The 16,734-nt window shown below is 41.5% G+C and overlaps 3 protein-coding genes across 3 annotated transcripts; 2 read left to right on the top strand and 1 right to left on the bottom strand.

The window, feature by feature from the left end:
• The first annotated feature begins 1,955 nt into the window (after nt 1–1,955).
• Nucleotides 1,956–2,903, top strand: LOC112948050 (olfactory receptor-like protein COR8). Its single transcript, XM_026040255.1, has one exon. It carries the CDS (start codon nt 1,956–1,958, stop codon nt 2,901–2,903), a length of 948 nt encoding a protein of 315 aa, XP_025896040.1.
• Nucleotides 2,904–6,809: 3,906 nt separating this feature from the next.
• On the top strand, nt 6,810–7,745 carry LOC112948051 (olfactory receptor 1019-like). The gene has a single exon (XM_026040256.1). It carries the CDS (start codon nt 6,810–6,812, stop codon nt 7,743–7,745), a length of 936 nt encoding a protein of 311 aa, XP_025896041.1.
• A 4,471-nt stretch (nt 7,746–12,216) lies between these two features.
• On the bottom strand, nt 12,217–13,170 carry LOC112948052 (olfactory receptor 1052-like). Its single transcript, XM_026040257.1, has one exon. It carries the CDS (start codon nt 13,153–13,155, stop codon nt 12,217–12,219), a length of 939 nt encoding a protein of 312 aa, XP_025896042.1. The 5' UTR covers nt 13,156–13,170.
• Between the last annotated feature and the right edge of the window lie 3,564 nt (nt 13,171–16,734).

Below are 16,734 nucleotides of genomic sequence, written 5' to 3' on the forward strand. Positions count from 1 at the left end.
GGAATAGTCATATGGCTTCTTTCTGACCYGTGACTTCATAACATTAAGATTTTATTTTTATCCCACATCAGAACTAAGCAAAGAGAGGTTAATGAGCCCTTTCTGTACAATTAGCTGTTGAGGATGAAGCCTAAGTCTATACTTTTTCCAGACTCGGAGAGTTTCTAATGATCCCCTTTGTGACCGTCCTGAAAATGTTTGCTGAACTCCGCTTTACTTCAGGGATTCTGCCCATGAGGACCAAATAGGTAAATGTACCCAGCAGCTGTCTCCCTGCATAAACCTTCTGGGGCAAAGTCAACTATTCCTGCCAAAAGGTTGGCAAGAAGCAGCAAGGAATCACACCACTGGAGCTGAAATGATGGTTTTCTTTCTTTTCAGGTATCAGCTTGCAAACTTCCCTTCTCTCCTCATGTTACATTAGAATCATTTTAAAAATAGAGACAAAGTGGACCATATTTTTTCTTTCTATCTTAGAATACTGCATATGTGTGGTATGCAATTCTGAAGGGCTCATCCAGATGCTAGGTAAGACTAGGGTATGGTAGAGATGGATTCTTGGCATACAGTTCAGCTCTAGAATAAAATTGTACAGTCTTCAAGCTTGAAAATTCATTGTTCCAGAGCAAAAGCTTATTATTGGAATACATCTACACTGTAAATTTTCCGTATGACTGAAGTTCTCATTCTAATTACTAGGCATCACTTTAAATATGATAATACCTCTATGAAAGCATTTGAATAGCTGGTCTCCTGTCCTGGACTAAGAATGTAGACTGAGAAGAGAAGGCACAAGAATAGGACTGCTCAAAGGATCCAGGGTCATGCTGAAAACCTGCAGCCTTGCCAGGAGCATTACACAGGTCTGAGAGTCACCATGATTTTTGTCAGTATGGACCTGGAAATCTTCTCCTGAACAGAATAAAAATATGCCTCAGCAATGAGAGAAACTTTCCACTTCTGGCCATGCAGCAGAATTATTTATTGTTTGCAGAAGAAAAGACCTTGTTTCCAGCATTATATTTGTGTACACTTAAGAATAGTAATAATGCCAGGAGGGAGAATAATAGGTCATGGATCTTTCCATATGATGATGATGTTCAGGTTCCTTCAGAAAAAAATGTGTTCATTGAATATTGGAAATGAAGAACAGCTGCAGTATAAAATAGAGCAACATTTATGATATGTTGGAGCATGGAGAGTTTTTTAAAGTGAAAACAACATCTGTTGTGCAACTTGAAGTCAAATGTAGCTTCCTGTAGAGGCAGAGTGCAAAGATGTACCTCAAGCCCGTAGTAGCTACACTGATGGGTACTGCTCAAATGAAAAGGATGACACCTAAGATATAGTTTCACTAATGCACCTTTATCTGAGGAAAACTACTGAGCACTCCCAGTGTCTCCTCCCACACTTTAGGACACTCTTGTATAAAGACACAACAACAGCATGCCATGCCTAATGATGAGCAGGAGGGCCTAATGCTGTCTAACAAAAGCTGTTACAAATTGCTCAGGCAGCTGAGCAACTGCAAGAGGCTTTGATATACTGCAAAAAATATTAYGGATTCTCTTCCTGTGGGGAAAAAAGTGAACTGCAGGGATGATTCAAGTGGAGAAAAAGACCTGTGGGGTGACACACAGTTTTGTTGCGGGTATTTCTGTGTTTAGGTCTGCTCTTCTCTCTGCTTTCCCATTATTTGTCTGGAGTATTAATCCGTTGTCTTTTGTCATCTGCTTGGATTGCAGACAAGTTCCAGCTCCTGAAATGCTTTAGAAGAGTTATTCTGCCCCTGGGGCTTTGCTGAGAACTTAGCCATAGTTAGGTACTACAGAAAGCATGAAAGCTTTTTACTTTTTAGAGGATAATTTAAAGGTTATGACATTGTACTTACATTCAATTGTTATCTCTTGTTTCACACAGTTTTCCTCATTCCAACAGGTTTACTATCCTGAAATATGATAAACATGGCTAAAGGCAATAGCACTGTGGTGACACAGTTCATACTCCTAGGACTGACAGACAAGCTAGAGCTGCAACTTCCTCTCTTCATCATATTTTCAATGATTTATCTCATCACTCTGATAGGCAATCTTGGGATGGTGACCCTGATCAGGATTACCCCCAAGCTGCACACTCCTATGTACTTCTTCCTCTGCAATTTGTCTATTGTTGATCTTTGCTATTCTTCTGTCTTTTCCCCAAGGATGTTAATTGGCTTCTTAGTGGAAAACAAAGCCATTCCTTACTCGGYGTGTTTTGCCCAGCATTTCTCTTTCCTTGTGTTTGTGACTACAGAGGTGTTCTTGCTGGCTGTGATGGCATACGACCGCTACGTGGCTATTTGTATCCCACTTCTCTACACGACATACATGTCAAAGAGACTCTGTGTTTGGCTGGTGGCTGCATCCTACCTGGGGGGCATTCTGAACTCGCTTACACAAACGTGTTGCTTGCTGCAGCTTCCCTTCTGCGGGCCTAATGTCATCAACCATTACTTCTGTGACACTAACCCTCTGCTCAAACTCACCTGCTCTGATGGCCATATCAACGAGGTCTTACTTGTAACGTTCAATGGGGCCATTTCTATGTCTATGCTGTTTGTCATCATCCTCTCCTATGTGCGTGTCCTCTTCTGCATCCTCAAGATCAGGTCTTCTGAAGGACAGCAGAAGGCCTTCTCCACCTGTGCCTCCCACCTTATGACTGTGACCTTGTTCTACGTGCCTGCAGGACTGAGCCATATGCAGCCGGGCTCCAAGTACTCCCTGGAAATGGAAAAAGTCACTGCTGTGTTTTACACCATTATAGTCCCCATGCTCAACCCGCTGATCTATAGCTTGAGGAACAAGGAGGTGAAAGAGGCACTTAGGAAAGCAATAGCAAATTGCATATTTGTGAGTTAAACTGCTGACTGAACTCACCCCAAACAGATAATATAATTGAGTACTGCAAGTTTTATGCTAGTCAGCTGGAGCTGTAAGGAATCATCACATATATTTACAAAAAAAAGTAGCAAATTATAACCCTTAATCTACTGAGACATCTCTTGATTTATTTTGTGAGATCTCTTGCAATATCATAGGATCTGGTCAAAACAAGCTCATAAGGATTTTCCCTCTTAGGATTGGTTTCTTAAGAAGTTGCAATAATTTCAGCAATGATTCCTCCAAGAAGAAGTGCCAGGAGAGCTTCCAGGTCTTTGTKGGGGGAGAGAGGAGCGGGGTAACATACATGAGGCATACACAGCAACAGGAGGGTGCTGAACAAGTTGAGCAGATGTAATTAGGAAGATAGAAATGGCCTTGGTGACAAAACTGAAAAAAACACAAAACAAAATAAAAACCCCTTTCTCAGTCCAGCTCAAGCCCTTGCGTTTAACAATGTGCTGTGAAATGTACTTACCAGGTCCTAGTTTATAGGGAGAACTGAATTTCCCTTCTTGTAGCACCTTAGGAATATCATGCCTGTAGTGCTGTTCAGAGAGCAGCTGTATCTACACTTCGGATTCACTAGGAATCCTATATGCTACTTTTAAATACCCTCCTTAAATAAAGGCTAATAGACCAGTAAGGCAGCCTTCRAAATACTGAAGATAGATGCCAGTATGAGCTAAGGCAAACAAATATGTGCAACCACAAGCAGCCCAGTTAAGACATGAATCCCCTCCGGACATACACATCTCCCTTACACCACAGCCCTTTCTTCAAAAAATTTGACGGGACAAATCTGGGTCTCTCTAATGTAATTACATTATTCATCTATATCTGACACCCCTGAGCAAGGTTGTAGGGCAAGGACCTTAGAGAAAAAGACTATAGCTGTTGCTACTAATGCCTGGCTGTTGCTTGGTGGATGAAAAGAAGTGAAGCCAAGGGGAATACTTGCCAGATAAAGTGCTGTCTGGGATTACAATGGTAAAAAGATGTGCCTAAGGGTATATTGTTACTCCCAAGTTGCAGTTTCCTCCTCATAAAGCAGACCTTTTCTTTCAGAGGAAACGTGTTGCATCAATGCCTTTCCACTAAATACATTTTTTTTCTTCTCTTGCTAATAGAAGGAAAATAGGGTAACCCACTTAGGTGAGCACATGTACATTTCATATGCCCACAGTGAGGAAGGAGGGCTTCAGACATGATGCCGACTAAGCAAATCCAACCTAGATGGTTGAGTATCAGATTTTTAAAGACAGTACAAAGTCTCTGATTCATTGGTTCACACCAYCTTGTGCTGCTTCAGGACTGAAAGGAAAACATGCTTCCCACAATTAACAATAATTTGAGGTACGTAARTTGTCAGATTAAGGAAGCAGCTTTTACTGCTATCAGGATTTAAACTTTGTTTTATCTTCTGATGCCTAAGGCACGTCATGTCTCAGAGTGAAACCCRTTAAGCAGAGGACAGTAGAACTGTGCTCTATTCTCCTACCTCGTCTTTCTCATAACAGTCTTTGCACCATGACTGACAATGAAGTCACTTTTCATGTTAAAAGTGCTACTTCAGGACTCATGTGATAGCATCAAAATGTTTAATCCAGCTCCAAAGTCAGGTTGTTTAGAACCAAGGACTAACCATCTTACTTTGGCATAGACAAAGTGGTTGTATCACTGCCTTATGTCTCCTCTGAATGTCCCGGCCACCTTCTGTTGTCTTGCTGTCATGTCCTGAAAACATCCAGCAAGCTCATCTCTCCACTGGTCAGCATTTGCAGAGGGTGGAGGAAGGAAAGGGCAATGACATATTTCAAGTACCTCCTCACCAGCTCCTGGCTCTTGCTTCTTCARCATGTTCACACCTCAACATTTACTCTCTAGTTCAAAGTTGTTTACCAGCCATTGCCACTGGCTCTTTTGCCATGTGTTTTCAGCACCACAATCCTACAGGTTCTAACATATTTGCTTTCCAGGAACTSCTTTCAGTGATCTAATGCCTGAATGTTTCAGCTGTGAAGACTCAACCTCCTTTGTTTACAAGCCCTCCCCCACACACTTGTTTGACAAGGTGTCTGTGTATGTGCAYCTGTGACAAGGTATTAGTATGGAATGAGTTCCCCTGAGTTCATGCCATTTTATAAACTGGTCAAAAAGTTTTTGCAAAGCAAGTGATTCATATCATAGCAAAGCCTCTGCAAGAATCGATATAGTGCTGAGTGCTCCAGCAAGGCCCTTGCCCAATGTGATCCTTTGGGTGGGATTCTCAAGAACAGCATATTGAGAAAGGAGGACTGCAGTTTTTCTTGGGTTCTTCTATAAGACGGGAACACATTTTAATAGAGTGATTGTTAGGACAGCCATGTGGAAAGAAAAGATCTGAGTTAGTTAGTTTGACAGCACTCAAGCAGAAAAATACTAGAAAAATTCAAAGAGGTTGGATCATTGCAGGTCTTATTCTCTAACTGACATGARCAGATACTCAGTTGTTCAAACGTGCTCATCAGCATGTTTGGTAAAAGTCATTATCAGGCAGGCAACGATACTAATAAGAATCCGATCTCTGCATTCTTTTAACTGACAATATTGCTTGAATTCAGCATTGCTTACACATTAAACATCCTGGAACTGATTCCGTTTTGGCTCATGTTCTGGTCATCTTTGTTTAGCAGAATGGGTTTTTCCTTTTTCCTTCACTGCCCTTTTGGGCATGTTCTTCAGATCCACAGTCTTGTGGAGTCTCAGGACAGCATGTGGTGCTTGCTGTCTTTGACAGACTTAATTTGACTCCAGAAGAGAGTGCCACCACATTCAGAGGACCTCATCAGCCTCCTCTATCCTGGCATGAGTCCTCCACTGGGCATGGAGAAAGGAAGCAGAAAACTGATGTACAGATTCAATGTGTGATGGCTTATAGAGCAAAGGCCTAGTCTGAGGAAAAGGGGCTGTTCCTCTTGATGGGCTCTTATACCAAGGAGACAGCCTTTGTATGGAGTGAAAAATCAAAAGCTTTTGTGTTTCCATCACAACAAAACCTGTGAGTTTGCTGCTCGCAGCTGTTGGGTCCTGTGAGCAGTGCAGACCTTCACTGACTTGTTGGGAAGAAGGAACTACGAACACTGATAGTGGGTAAAGGTAAGGGGAACACAATGAAACCAAAGTTGTTGTGCAATCTCTCTTCTTGCTGCTTCAAGTATCAAAATGCCTGTCTCATGCTRTACATCTAGTTTGTTCCTGTGTTCTTGACTTCCTCCTCCTGGGTATTTTCAGGTTCGCTGGGGATCGAAGTCCCAGGTGTCTTGAAACCACCTGTAAAAGCGGTATCAGAAGGCCCTGCAGCTTGTAACCAGAGTAAGAGAGATGGGAAATACAACAACAACTAAGGAAGACAAAGAGGTAGGTGACATATATCAAAACAGAGCCTGGGGAAAGGATATTTGTAGTGAATTTTTGCACCTGATTTCACTTTGCTCCTTTAATAARTGACATCTTACTACATGACCTCCTAATAGGTTGACTGGAATTGTTGAGGTCATTTACATCTTGAAGTCCCTCACATCTCGTTCAGCCAAGGCAGTACTATCCATTCAGGTAAGCAGCTATCCATGCCAAAAGGTATTATGCAAAGTTGTTTTATTCACTCTACAGCATCATTCTGATTAGACTTTCTGACTTTACATAGATATTAAAGAAACACAGGCATGATGCGAAGTGTCATTTAAAACCTTTTTTTTTCTTTTCCACAGAGAAATTTCATAAACAGCTTCATGAACAGCTTCTTCTGTWTTACTGTTAACTGTTTTTGATACAAATTGCAAAAGACCCTTCGATTTTTGTCTTTCCAAGTGATGCAGAAGCAGACAATCTACAGGTACCAGTGCAATGGATAAGCAAAATCACACCACAGTGACAGAGTTTATTCTCTTGGGACTGACAGATCACCCAACACTGCAGGTTCCCCTCTTCATTGTGTTCCTCATGGTCTATATTGCTACTTTGATGGGAAACCTGGGAATGATCTTGTTGGTGAGAGCTGAAGCCCGTCTGCGCACCCCCATGTACTTCTTCCTTAGCCATTTATCCCTTGTTGACATTTGCTATTCATCATCCATCGTGCCCAAGATGTTGGTCAACTTCTTGTCTGAAACAAAAGCCAGTTCCTTCTTTAGCTGCGCCACACAGATGTTTCTTTTTGTCCATTTTGTTGTCACAGAGTCTTTTCTACTGGCYGTGATGGCTTATGATCGTTATGTAGCCATCTGTAACCCACTTCTTTACATGCTTGTTATGTCCAGAAAACTCTGTATTTGTTTGGTAGCTGGATCCTATATATGTGGTATCATATGCTCCCTGACACACACTTATTCCACCTTTCAGTTATCCTTCTGTGGCCCTAACACCGTTAACCATTTTTTCTGTGATGTTTCTCCAGTGTTAGCCCTTGCCTGTTCTGACACACATATCAATGAAGTGCTGCTTCTCAGCTTTGCTACCTTCGTGGAAACCAGCACAATCATAATCATCCTCACCTCTTACACTATCGTCATCCTGGCTGTGCTGAGGATCCACTCTAAAGCAGGAAAGTACAAAGCCTTCTCTACATGTGCCTCCCATTTAACAGTTATCACTCTATTCCATGCGACCATCCTTTTCATGTACTGCCGTCCCAGCCATCCCTCCTCTATGGACACAGACAAATTTGCCTCTGTCTTTTACACAGTGGTGATCCCTATGCTAAACCCCCTCATCTACAGCTTCAGGAACAGGGAGGTGAAGGATGCTTTGGGAAGGGTCATGGAGAGAAAAACTTCTTCCTGATGACTGTGGATGTTGCTAGGTTTAGATCACTCATAAATTTGAGAGGAATAGAAGTATCCACGTCTGGAAACACATCTTTATGATGACCAATGTCACAAACAAGTTTGAAGTACTTTCAGTGGCAAAGTCATCAAATAGACCTCTCACAGACAAGAATAGCAAATGAATGGCAGAGAAGGGGTCCCAAATTCAGTGAAATTTCTTTATGTTAAATAGATATATAAGACAGTGGCTGCTTGGCTCTTCTGTGGAGTTGGCATCTCATCTTCCTTAATATAAAAATCAGCTGCGATAACAGCCCTCACATACTGGGATTTCCAGCTACACCATAAAATCTTAATGTTATCCCTTCCATTTATACTGGAATTCAGGTTAGCTAGTCAAGTCCATGTCAAAATCATATAGCAGTCTAAATTTGTCAATTTACCTCTACTTTTCTTACCAGAGAGACAGGCATCTGCAGGGGGTGATTCACCCCAGCCTTTGGTGGAAGATGCACATGGTGGAGAAAGCAGGGTGAATTCCAGTCTGCATTATCCCTGGCCACTTGAATTGACTTTAAAGAAATTAATGCCAAAAAAAAAAAAAAAAGAGGAAAAGTTTATTTTCTAAAAGTTTGACTTATCACAATTCCAAAGAATCATCTGTTTCATGTGTATTTCTTAATTGTTTTGTACACAGAATTATGAAGCATCCTTCTTGCAGAGCTGCATAAAAGTTGTTGCAAAAAAAAGAAAAAAAAAACAAAAAAATCAAGCGTAGAGCATACAATTCAACCACTTTTTGCAGCAGGGAGATTATTTTTATCATATCATAGTGGAGGTCATATATGTCTCTGTCTTGAAGAAGTGGTGACCCCCTCCTGGGTTTGGTGATACTTTATGAGACTTCAGGACCTCTGGAAGTCTTGATTTCTTTCATCCATGGCAATGACTTATTTGCTTCTGTTAGCAACAACATATAGGAATAGAAAAGAAAGAAAATGCAAAGAAAAAAATGCAAAGATTAAAAGAACTATCACTGAAATGCTTCTCTGTATATCCATTTCCACATCCTCGATCTTCTATCAAGCTAGTCATTCATATTCTCTTTCTCTGGGCATCTGCTTTATGTTTACAGACAGTCTCCCTGTTAGTTTATGCCATTTTTTCAGTGCTTTTACAAGTACCTCAGGATTGGGGTGTCTCCAGGGGACAGCACGTCCCATTCATTCTTCTCAACCAACTACAGAGGCTGACTAGGCTCCCAGGAAACTATCATTTCTTAAACTAGTATCTACTATTATTTAGTTACTGCACTCTTGCTTCACCAGTTTTAGGAGACCTGGAGTTTGACTGAGGTTTGAAGCAGAGCACAGGAATTTCCAGCCTGCAGCCTGCGTTAACTGGAAGTTGCAAGAGGGCAACTGCCGTGGGTCCATCTTGTCCTTAAATATCTTAGTGATTAACACGTAAATTCTAGGGATGTAGGCATTTGGATCAGTTGGAGAAGTGATTCTAGCTGGATCAACACGCCTCTTACTAGCACTCAACAGGTTAGGCCCATATCTGTATGCTCCTTGCCCATGTTTTAAGTGTAGGTGTCTTATTTTTCATTTATAGTGTGTAAGGTTTGCCATCTTCATTCAACTGATGATCAGTAACTTCTTAAATGCTGGTAGCAAGACTCAGATGTGCAATAYATTGATAGATTTGAAATGTGAGTGATAATTAGTTGTATAAACATGATGGGATGCCAATGCTGCTGTCATATGGAGGCTTTGTGCTGCCCACCACATTATCCTCCCTTCTGTCTGCCCAGAACTGTGCCTGTGTCTCTCCACTCTGATTTCTCAATGTGTCTCCTCACATTTATGGTGGAGAATCTTTTCCCCTCTTTTCCTCCCTGTGACTGAAGAGTTAGTGCAGGTTTATGGGATGGGGAGGTAGTGAGGGAGGAGATTATTCTGGATGAGTGGTTGTTTTACACCCAAATAGAGGGTGCCATTTTTAGCAAGGCTTCAGCTGGTGTGGCATTCATTATAGGATGATGTTCCCCTGCAGAAAAGTTAGTCCACTTGGAAAGATGGAAGATGGGAGACTCATCCCATGCTAAATTGCCCCTACCTCAAAATCCCATTGACCATGCTTCAGGATATTTGTTAATATGTCAGTATTTGGCCATATCATAATACTTGTTCGAGTGCCTGCATTATCAAGGACTCAGGTGGTCTGCAGCTCTTCCTGTGTCCACAACCTTATTCTTAGGATTGCCAAAGTAGTGTGGAAGTGTATAAGGAAGAAGGGGAATGACCAGCTGTCAAGAACCAGAAAATAGACCCCCTTGTTCATGACAGCAAGAAAACTCTGTTCAACATAATTTCCAATTTTGACAATTTAAATGACCTCCATCCACAGTGTGGAATAGGTGACTTCAGTTACAAAACCGCAGCCAGCTTTCATCTATGCAATCTGTGCAGTCTCAGGCAATCATTTCTAAATCCCCTCCCAGAGGAACTTGTTAAGACAATGTTCTCCGGGACAGCTATTACCTCCGACTGATGAAATGCTCAGGAAATAGAAGTTATTTGCGTGGTGGAAAAAAAAACACAACCTCCCCCCCCAAACCTCTGGCTACTGTTCCCCCTGGTGGCAATGAATTTTTACAACATCTGCAATTTTCTGGTTAGAAAAAAGCAAGAGGTGGGATGTGTAAATTCTGGTAGGTGCTAGCTCCTGCAGAAGGAGAAATACACCCAATTTTTATTTTTCTCAGTCATTCTTTGGTTTTCATTCTCTTTTTCTTTCTTAAAATTCTCCCCACACACTTCTTAATGCCTAAGTGCTTATTCTCTGGATGCTTCTTGCACTGATAATGTGTTTTTCTTTTCCTTTTATCTTTAACAAAGCACCATGGGCATAAATTAGAAAGCCAATTACAACTTTTTACAAAACTTTTAATAGCAGAAATWGTAAAAGAAAAAAATGAATAGCAATGTATGATGAAGGGGCCTTAAAGGAGCTAATAAGGAAAGATAAGTTTAACTCTGCAAAGTTTTCACAAATCAGCAACCGGGTTGATATCTGATTAATAGGCTAGCCCTATTCAAACTTTTTTATCTTTATTAGATTTATTCATTTGATCTTATCATCAAATGACAGTTTCACAGTTTATCCATTTAGATCTTATGTTTTTCTAGGAAAAGGTTCACAGAAGCTGGATCTCAGGTGCCAGCCTGTAATCATCGAAACTCTAAATGCTAAATGCAGTGTTTGGGCTAGCTAAGGGGTTTGTCCAGACTATTTGAAATACTTTAGAGCTGTTTTTACCTGTGTACCACAAAAATGTCAACCTCTGAGTTAGTCCCAAGGACAAGAGCCTTCACCCATTGAATCATGTGGATATTGCTGTGGATTTGCACAACAAATCGTGTTGCTGATGACACACAGATGTCTTAAGTGATGAGCATTTCTGCTTCTCCATTTTCCATTTGCCAGCACAAAAGGCTTATAATGGAATATATTTATAAATGGAATTTGTAAAGAACTGTCAGAAGGCAAACACCAGCGGGCATATTTCTATGTCTAAGTGCATGTTCCTGTATTCAAATGGTCCCAATAAGAATCCAAGCAGAATACGGGAGAAGAAATGCTTAATGCCAACTCACTGTGCTGTGCTAAACTCAGCAAGAAAACTTGTAGCACAGACAGGCAGTGGCTTGAAACATTCTGAGAAATCATTTGGCATTTTCTCTGATAAAGATATCTGTCTACTAAAACCAACAATGGAATGCCCTGTATCCTTAATATACTGAGCGGATGACCATGGCTTTTTATTAAAGCTAATGTGAGGTTTGAGTATGATGAGGAAACCGGTAGAAGTGTGTATCTCTACACATAGATAACACATAATAATATCCTGCACGATGTATATAAACATGTGTATATAAAGTTGTATTTTACATCAGATATATAATGCCATTCATAGAATCCTAGAATTATCCTGGTCTGAAAGGACCTCTGGAAGTCTCTGGTCCAATCTTCTGCTCACAGCAGGGATGACTTCCTGCAAAATCAGGTTTTTCAAGGCCTTGTCCAGTTTTGATTATCTCCAAGGACGGAGATTCCACAACCTCTGAGAGAAAAAAAATCCCAGTTGTTCCTAATTATATGCATTCTTCTATTAAGAAATGAGGAGAGCATGTCTGCAGTATAAAGGTCAGCTGCTATATGAGACTAACTATAATGGGTGATTTATCAAGAGGCCCTTTCACAGGCTTTTATATCCTGAAATGAATGTCTGAAGTAAGCTAGGTATCTTGAAGGTGAGCTTCTCCCCAGCATCTACATACAGAAYTTAAGTTGGAGATATCTTAAATGGAGATGTAGGCATCTGAGGTAGTCTAAAGTTAAATGAATTGAGTCTCATTTTGTGAAGCTATATTCAGTGCATTTGCAATCTTTCAGTGCCTGCACTACCATGTTTATACTGTTCAGTGTATAGCTACAATTCTTTCTGCTGTTCTTCTCAGAGCATCCTTCACTTCCTTGTTCCTCAAGCTGTAGATGAGGGGGTTCAACATGGGGATCACCACTGTGTAGAAGACAGAGACCACTTTGTCACTGTCCAGAGAGTAACTAGAGCTGGGACGCAAATACATGAAGATCGTTGTCCCGTATAACATGCTCACAGCCATCAAGTGGGAAGCACAGGTGGAGAAGGCTTTTTGTCTGCCATCAGCTGAACGGATCCTCAGGATGGTAAAGGAGATGAAAACATAGGAGACCAGGATGGTGGAGATAGTGCTGAGCTCAATAACACCAGCTAAGGAGAAGAGGATCATCTCATTGATGTAGGTGTTGGTACAGGACAGAGCAAGGAGGGGAGGGACATCACAGAAGAAATGGTTGATAACATTGGAGTTGCAGAAAGGCAGCTTGATGATGAAGACCATCTGTATGACAGAGTTTATGACACCCCCTAGGTATGACCCAACCACAAGCTGTATACACCGCCTCCTTGTCATAACAACTGAATAGAGCAGAGGGCTACAGATGGCCACATATCGGTCATAGGCCATTACAGCCAAGAGAAAGCATTCAGTTGTCACAAAGACAATATAAAAGAAGGCTTGCCCTGTACAGCCAACAAAGGAAATGGTTTTCGTCTCTGACAGGAAGCTCACCAAAGTCCTGGGAGCAATGACAGAAGAGAAACAGATATCAACAACGGAGAGGCTACTGAGGAAAAAGTACATAGATGTGTGGAGTCGGGGATTGCCTCGGACAACTACAATTATCCCCATGTTGCCCAAAAGGGTAATCAGGTAGATGATCAAAAACACCACAAAGAGGACCGCCTTCATCTTCGGATCGTCACTCAGGCCCTCAAGAATGAACTCTGCCACCAAGGTGTAATTCCTCTCTGCCATTCAGTGTCTCATGTCTATTGAGGAGGAAGAGAGCATTTAAAACATAACACAGTGAAAACCAGGCCTTTCCCCTCCCCAGGCACTTTAAACTGAAATGGGATAACGTGTTGATKTGCATCTTGCACCAACAAGGAACACTGATCATTCTTTTCTAGGGTGTCTGAAAGGGACTGGCTGCACTTTGGCCATTGAGAAGTTAGCCATCTAGCTGGTCTCCTYCATAGTTCAAGGAAGGAGACAGGCATCTTTTGAGTGGAAGGCATCCCAGCTTTCATAAACACTTATCTCTGCACATAGGGAATCACTTCTGATGATGTCTCGTTTCCCTGACTATGGGTAGAGCTTAGAGTAGGTACATTTCCATTTCAGTACCTCACTTTGGTACCTGTATTTTTATGGGATTGGACACATATTCAATTATCAGCTCTGCCCTTAACCTCTTGCGATCAAGATTTTCTCCACATCTTTTTCCTTTTCTACCTTTTCAAAAAGTATAGCTTGGTACTGTTCTACTGGTTCTTCAGAGTAAGAGTAGAAATACTGCAGCTTTTCTTTATTAGTTTTGGAAACAACCCTGAGGTAATGATGAAGAGTTAYGAATTCTGGGGGAAAGATAAAGAGAGCGGGGGAGCATTACACTATCCTATGACTCATTCTGGAAGCAAGGGAATATTAGAGTGTCAGAAACTTTGGGGAGAGGAAGACAAAGCCTGAAAGGGAGACCATGAGGGCAGTTTGGGTCTGAAGGCAAAAGAAGACAAAGAGAACATGACAATACACAGAAAACAGGCATATTTCCAGTTCTTCTGACCTTCCCACTTCTCACTGAGAGATTCAAACTTCATCTGTCACACTGCTAGCTTTCCTCTTCAGCTCTTCTGTCTGCCCTCGTGCCCCTCAAACCATCTAATTCCTGTAGGCTTTCCTGCCTTTGTGTTTACCTTGTTCCCTGATTTGCCCTTCCACTTGTGGCTGCCKGGCTGTGTCCAGCCTCTCCAGATGGCTCGTCTCCCCCTTGTGCATTTTACTCTTCTTCTGTCATTCCTTGTATGACATAAGAATCTTTCTATCCAGCCATCTTTTTAGCTTGCATTTAATCTTTCTGAGGCACTGTTTAAGTTGTGGCCAATCTATTTGGTTTTCAGTGTCTGAGTATGACTGAAGAGGCCATGCAATTAAGAGCCGAGCACTCCAAATCCATTTTGATTTCCTTTGACATGCTGATCCAATTCTTTGTATGAAGGAACCRGGTAAAGATAGTTTACATGGGTTTAATAAATGATTAAACCCTTTCAGTCAATGCTCCAAGCTACTCAGCATGTCAGCAGTGTCCACTTTGTACTTTGTCATCACTTTCCTTTTTCTCTGCTTTCAACACGATGTGACAGAGGTAGCACAGTAGGCAGATTTACAGTATGTGGATAAAAATAATAAATTGTGCATTACGTTTTCAGAAATGATCCTRAGAATGATTTTAATGCTGCTTGGGGTAGTTGTGTGTGTAAGAACTCCCTGAGTTATACTAACCAAAGCAAAAGTGGAATCCACAGTGTTATCACTTCTCATTGGTTTATAGAACATAAAGTGACACCTTGTGCTTTCCCCAGTGTGCTGGGATAGCCATTTCCAAGTGTGAATTACACCTAGTCTATGGATGAAAACAAGGTACARCCACAGCCCCATACAGAGGTGGGGATGCAGCGAGAGCATGGCCTATCAGTCAGAGGCTTAAGGGAGGAAAATAGTCCAGGCAAAACGACTGACTTGTCCCTGARGAGTCACTGTTCTTAACAGGCAATCTTCTAAATCAGTCCTGTGGAAGATTTCATGGGCCAGAGAAAACTACGCAGTGGCATGGCACAATAGCCTGATGGCCACAGCATTCCCAGGGGCTTCTCCCATCCCATTCCTCACTAGCAAAACTCATCTCCCTGGGAGCAGTTCCTTTCTCTCACTTGAAGTAAAATAGGGGTCAAAACCACAGGGGAGATCAAAGTTGTGCTAAGTCTAATTCTAATTGCCTGAGGGCTAGGCACCTAGTTAGGCTGGTCACTCTGAGGGATGTGTGATGCATGGGTTCYAGTTTCTGATGACAAGAAGTTGCTGAAAACAAATCAATGTTTAATGGATTTAATATTAGAATAGAAGTCTTACCTCATCAGATGAGTGCTATAATCAGAAGAGTTACTGCAGAACTATTTGCTATCAAATAGATGAAAACACTATGTTTTAAATTGGCAGTGGTAGTGCACTTAATCTTTTTTTCTGAATTTTCTCCTCTCATTTTCTTGTCAGTCTCACTAARCATACTGAACAACCCATGATTCCTGATCCACGAGGACTTTCACATTCACAGTATTGGAGTGCATCCCAAGTCTGGAAGAAAGATTTCATCTTTTGTAAACAACTCAGAGGAGCAAATCTGCAGCTGGTGTAAATCAGAGCAGCCTTGCTGAAAAGAATACTGCTGCAATGATTTACAGCAGAGGAGAAGAGGCCTCCAGGAGTTTCAGGGAACAGTCACACCTACCTGTTGATGAAGGTTACCTTGCCTTACTGGCTATGAAGTCTCTCCCATTTTCGATAAAACTACAGACTCAGTAATCCTGGAGGACTAGCCCTTGAAGCCATCCTCCCAGGTTCCCAATAACCACTAATCTTTCCTGTGATCTCTAGAGCCTAATGCATGCTTTCAGCAGGTGAGGCTCTTCATCAACAACAACTTGTTGTCGTTCTAGGGCTATGGCCACAGGTCTTTGTGGGCAGCAGGCCTCCTGGCTCGGGGAATCATGTCACAGCAAGTGTTTGTCATGGCAACTGTTTGTCATGTCCCTGGTTTCATTTCAGTTTTCTAGGAGGAGAAGTGAATTTTAATTGTGTWCTTCTGTCTCTTGAGTGGCAATCTACATGTGCCAATAAGAGTTTACGCTACCGTTAAAGGCTGTGATGTATGTAGGATGATGCCAAATTCTTTGTTAATTCCTGTCSCACAGCAAAATTATTATCACGCATATTGATAATCTGTTTATCTCATTGCAAGCCCCAAGAGTGCGAAAATGCAGACATTCAAAATACAGTCAATTAGTCTCCACAAGTTCCTGCTGGAGATCAAGGCAGACATGAGAAGKTGCATCCCCAGCTCTTTGTGACCTCTAGATCTTCCCAGAGCCACACTCCTAAAAACTTACGTAAATCAATGACTCCAAATACTGAGATGTGGATACACATACATATATATATATATATATATATATACACACGTACACATATGTGTGTGTATATTTTTGTTGTGAATAGCCATGCTGACCTAGATATTGGTGGTTTTGTTGAGCAATGGGTGAAGCTGCAAATAAAAAAAGCTGTAACACAGTGGTTTCTAGTGGTAGTGCTTGAAGACCCATTCTGGAATTGTGTAGRTGACAACAGTTTCACCATTATTTTGAATCTTTGTTCCCATTGTCTTAYCTACATCACTGTGGATTCAACGTTTTTATTCCAGGCAAAATCACTCAAAATACTCCCTACTTCTGGAAAACATGAAATACACATGCCAGTGTTGCATGAAATATGCTCTTTTTT

Source organism: Nothoprocta perdicaria, unplaced genomic scaffold (assembly GCF_003342845.1).
Source record: "Nothoprocta perdicaria isolate Ctin4 unplaced genomic scaffold, notPer1 scaffold_251, whole genome shotgun sequence".
In the NCBI taxonomy this organism is placed as follows: Eukaryota; Metazoa; Chordata; class Aves; order Tinamiformes; family Tinamidae; genus Nothoprocta; species Nothoprocta perdicaria.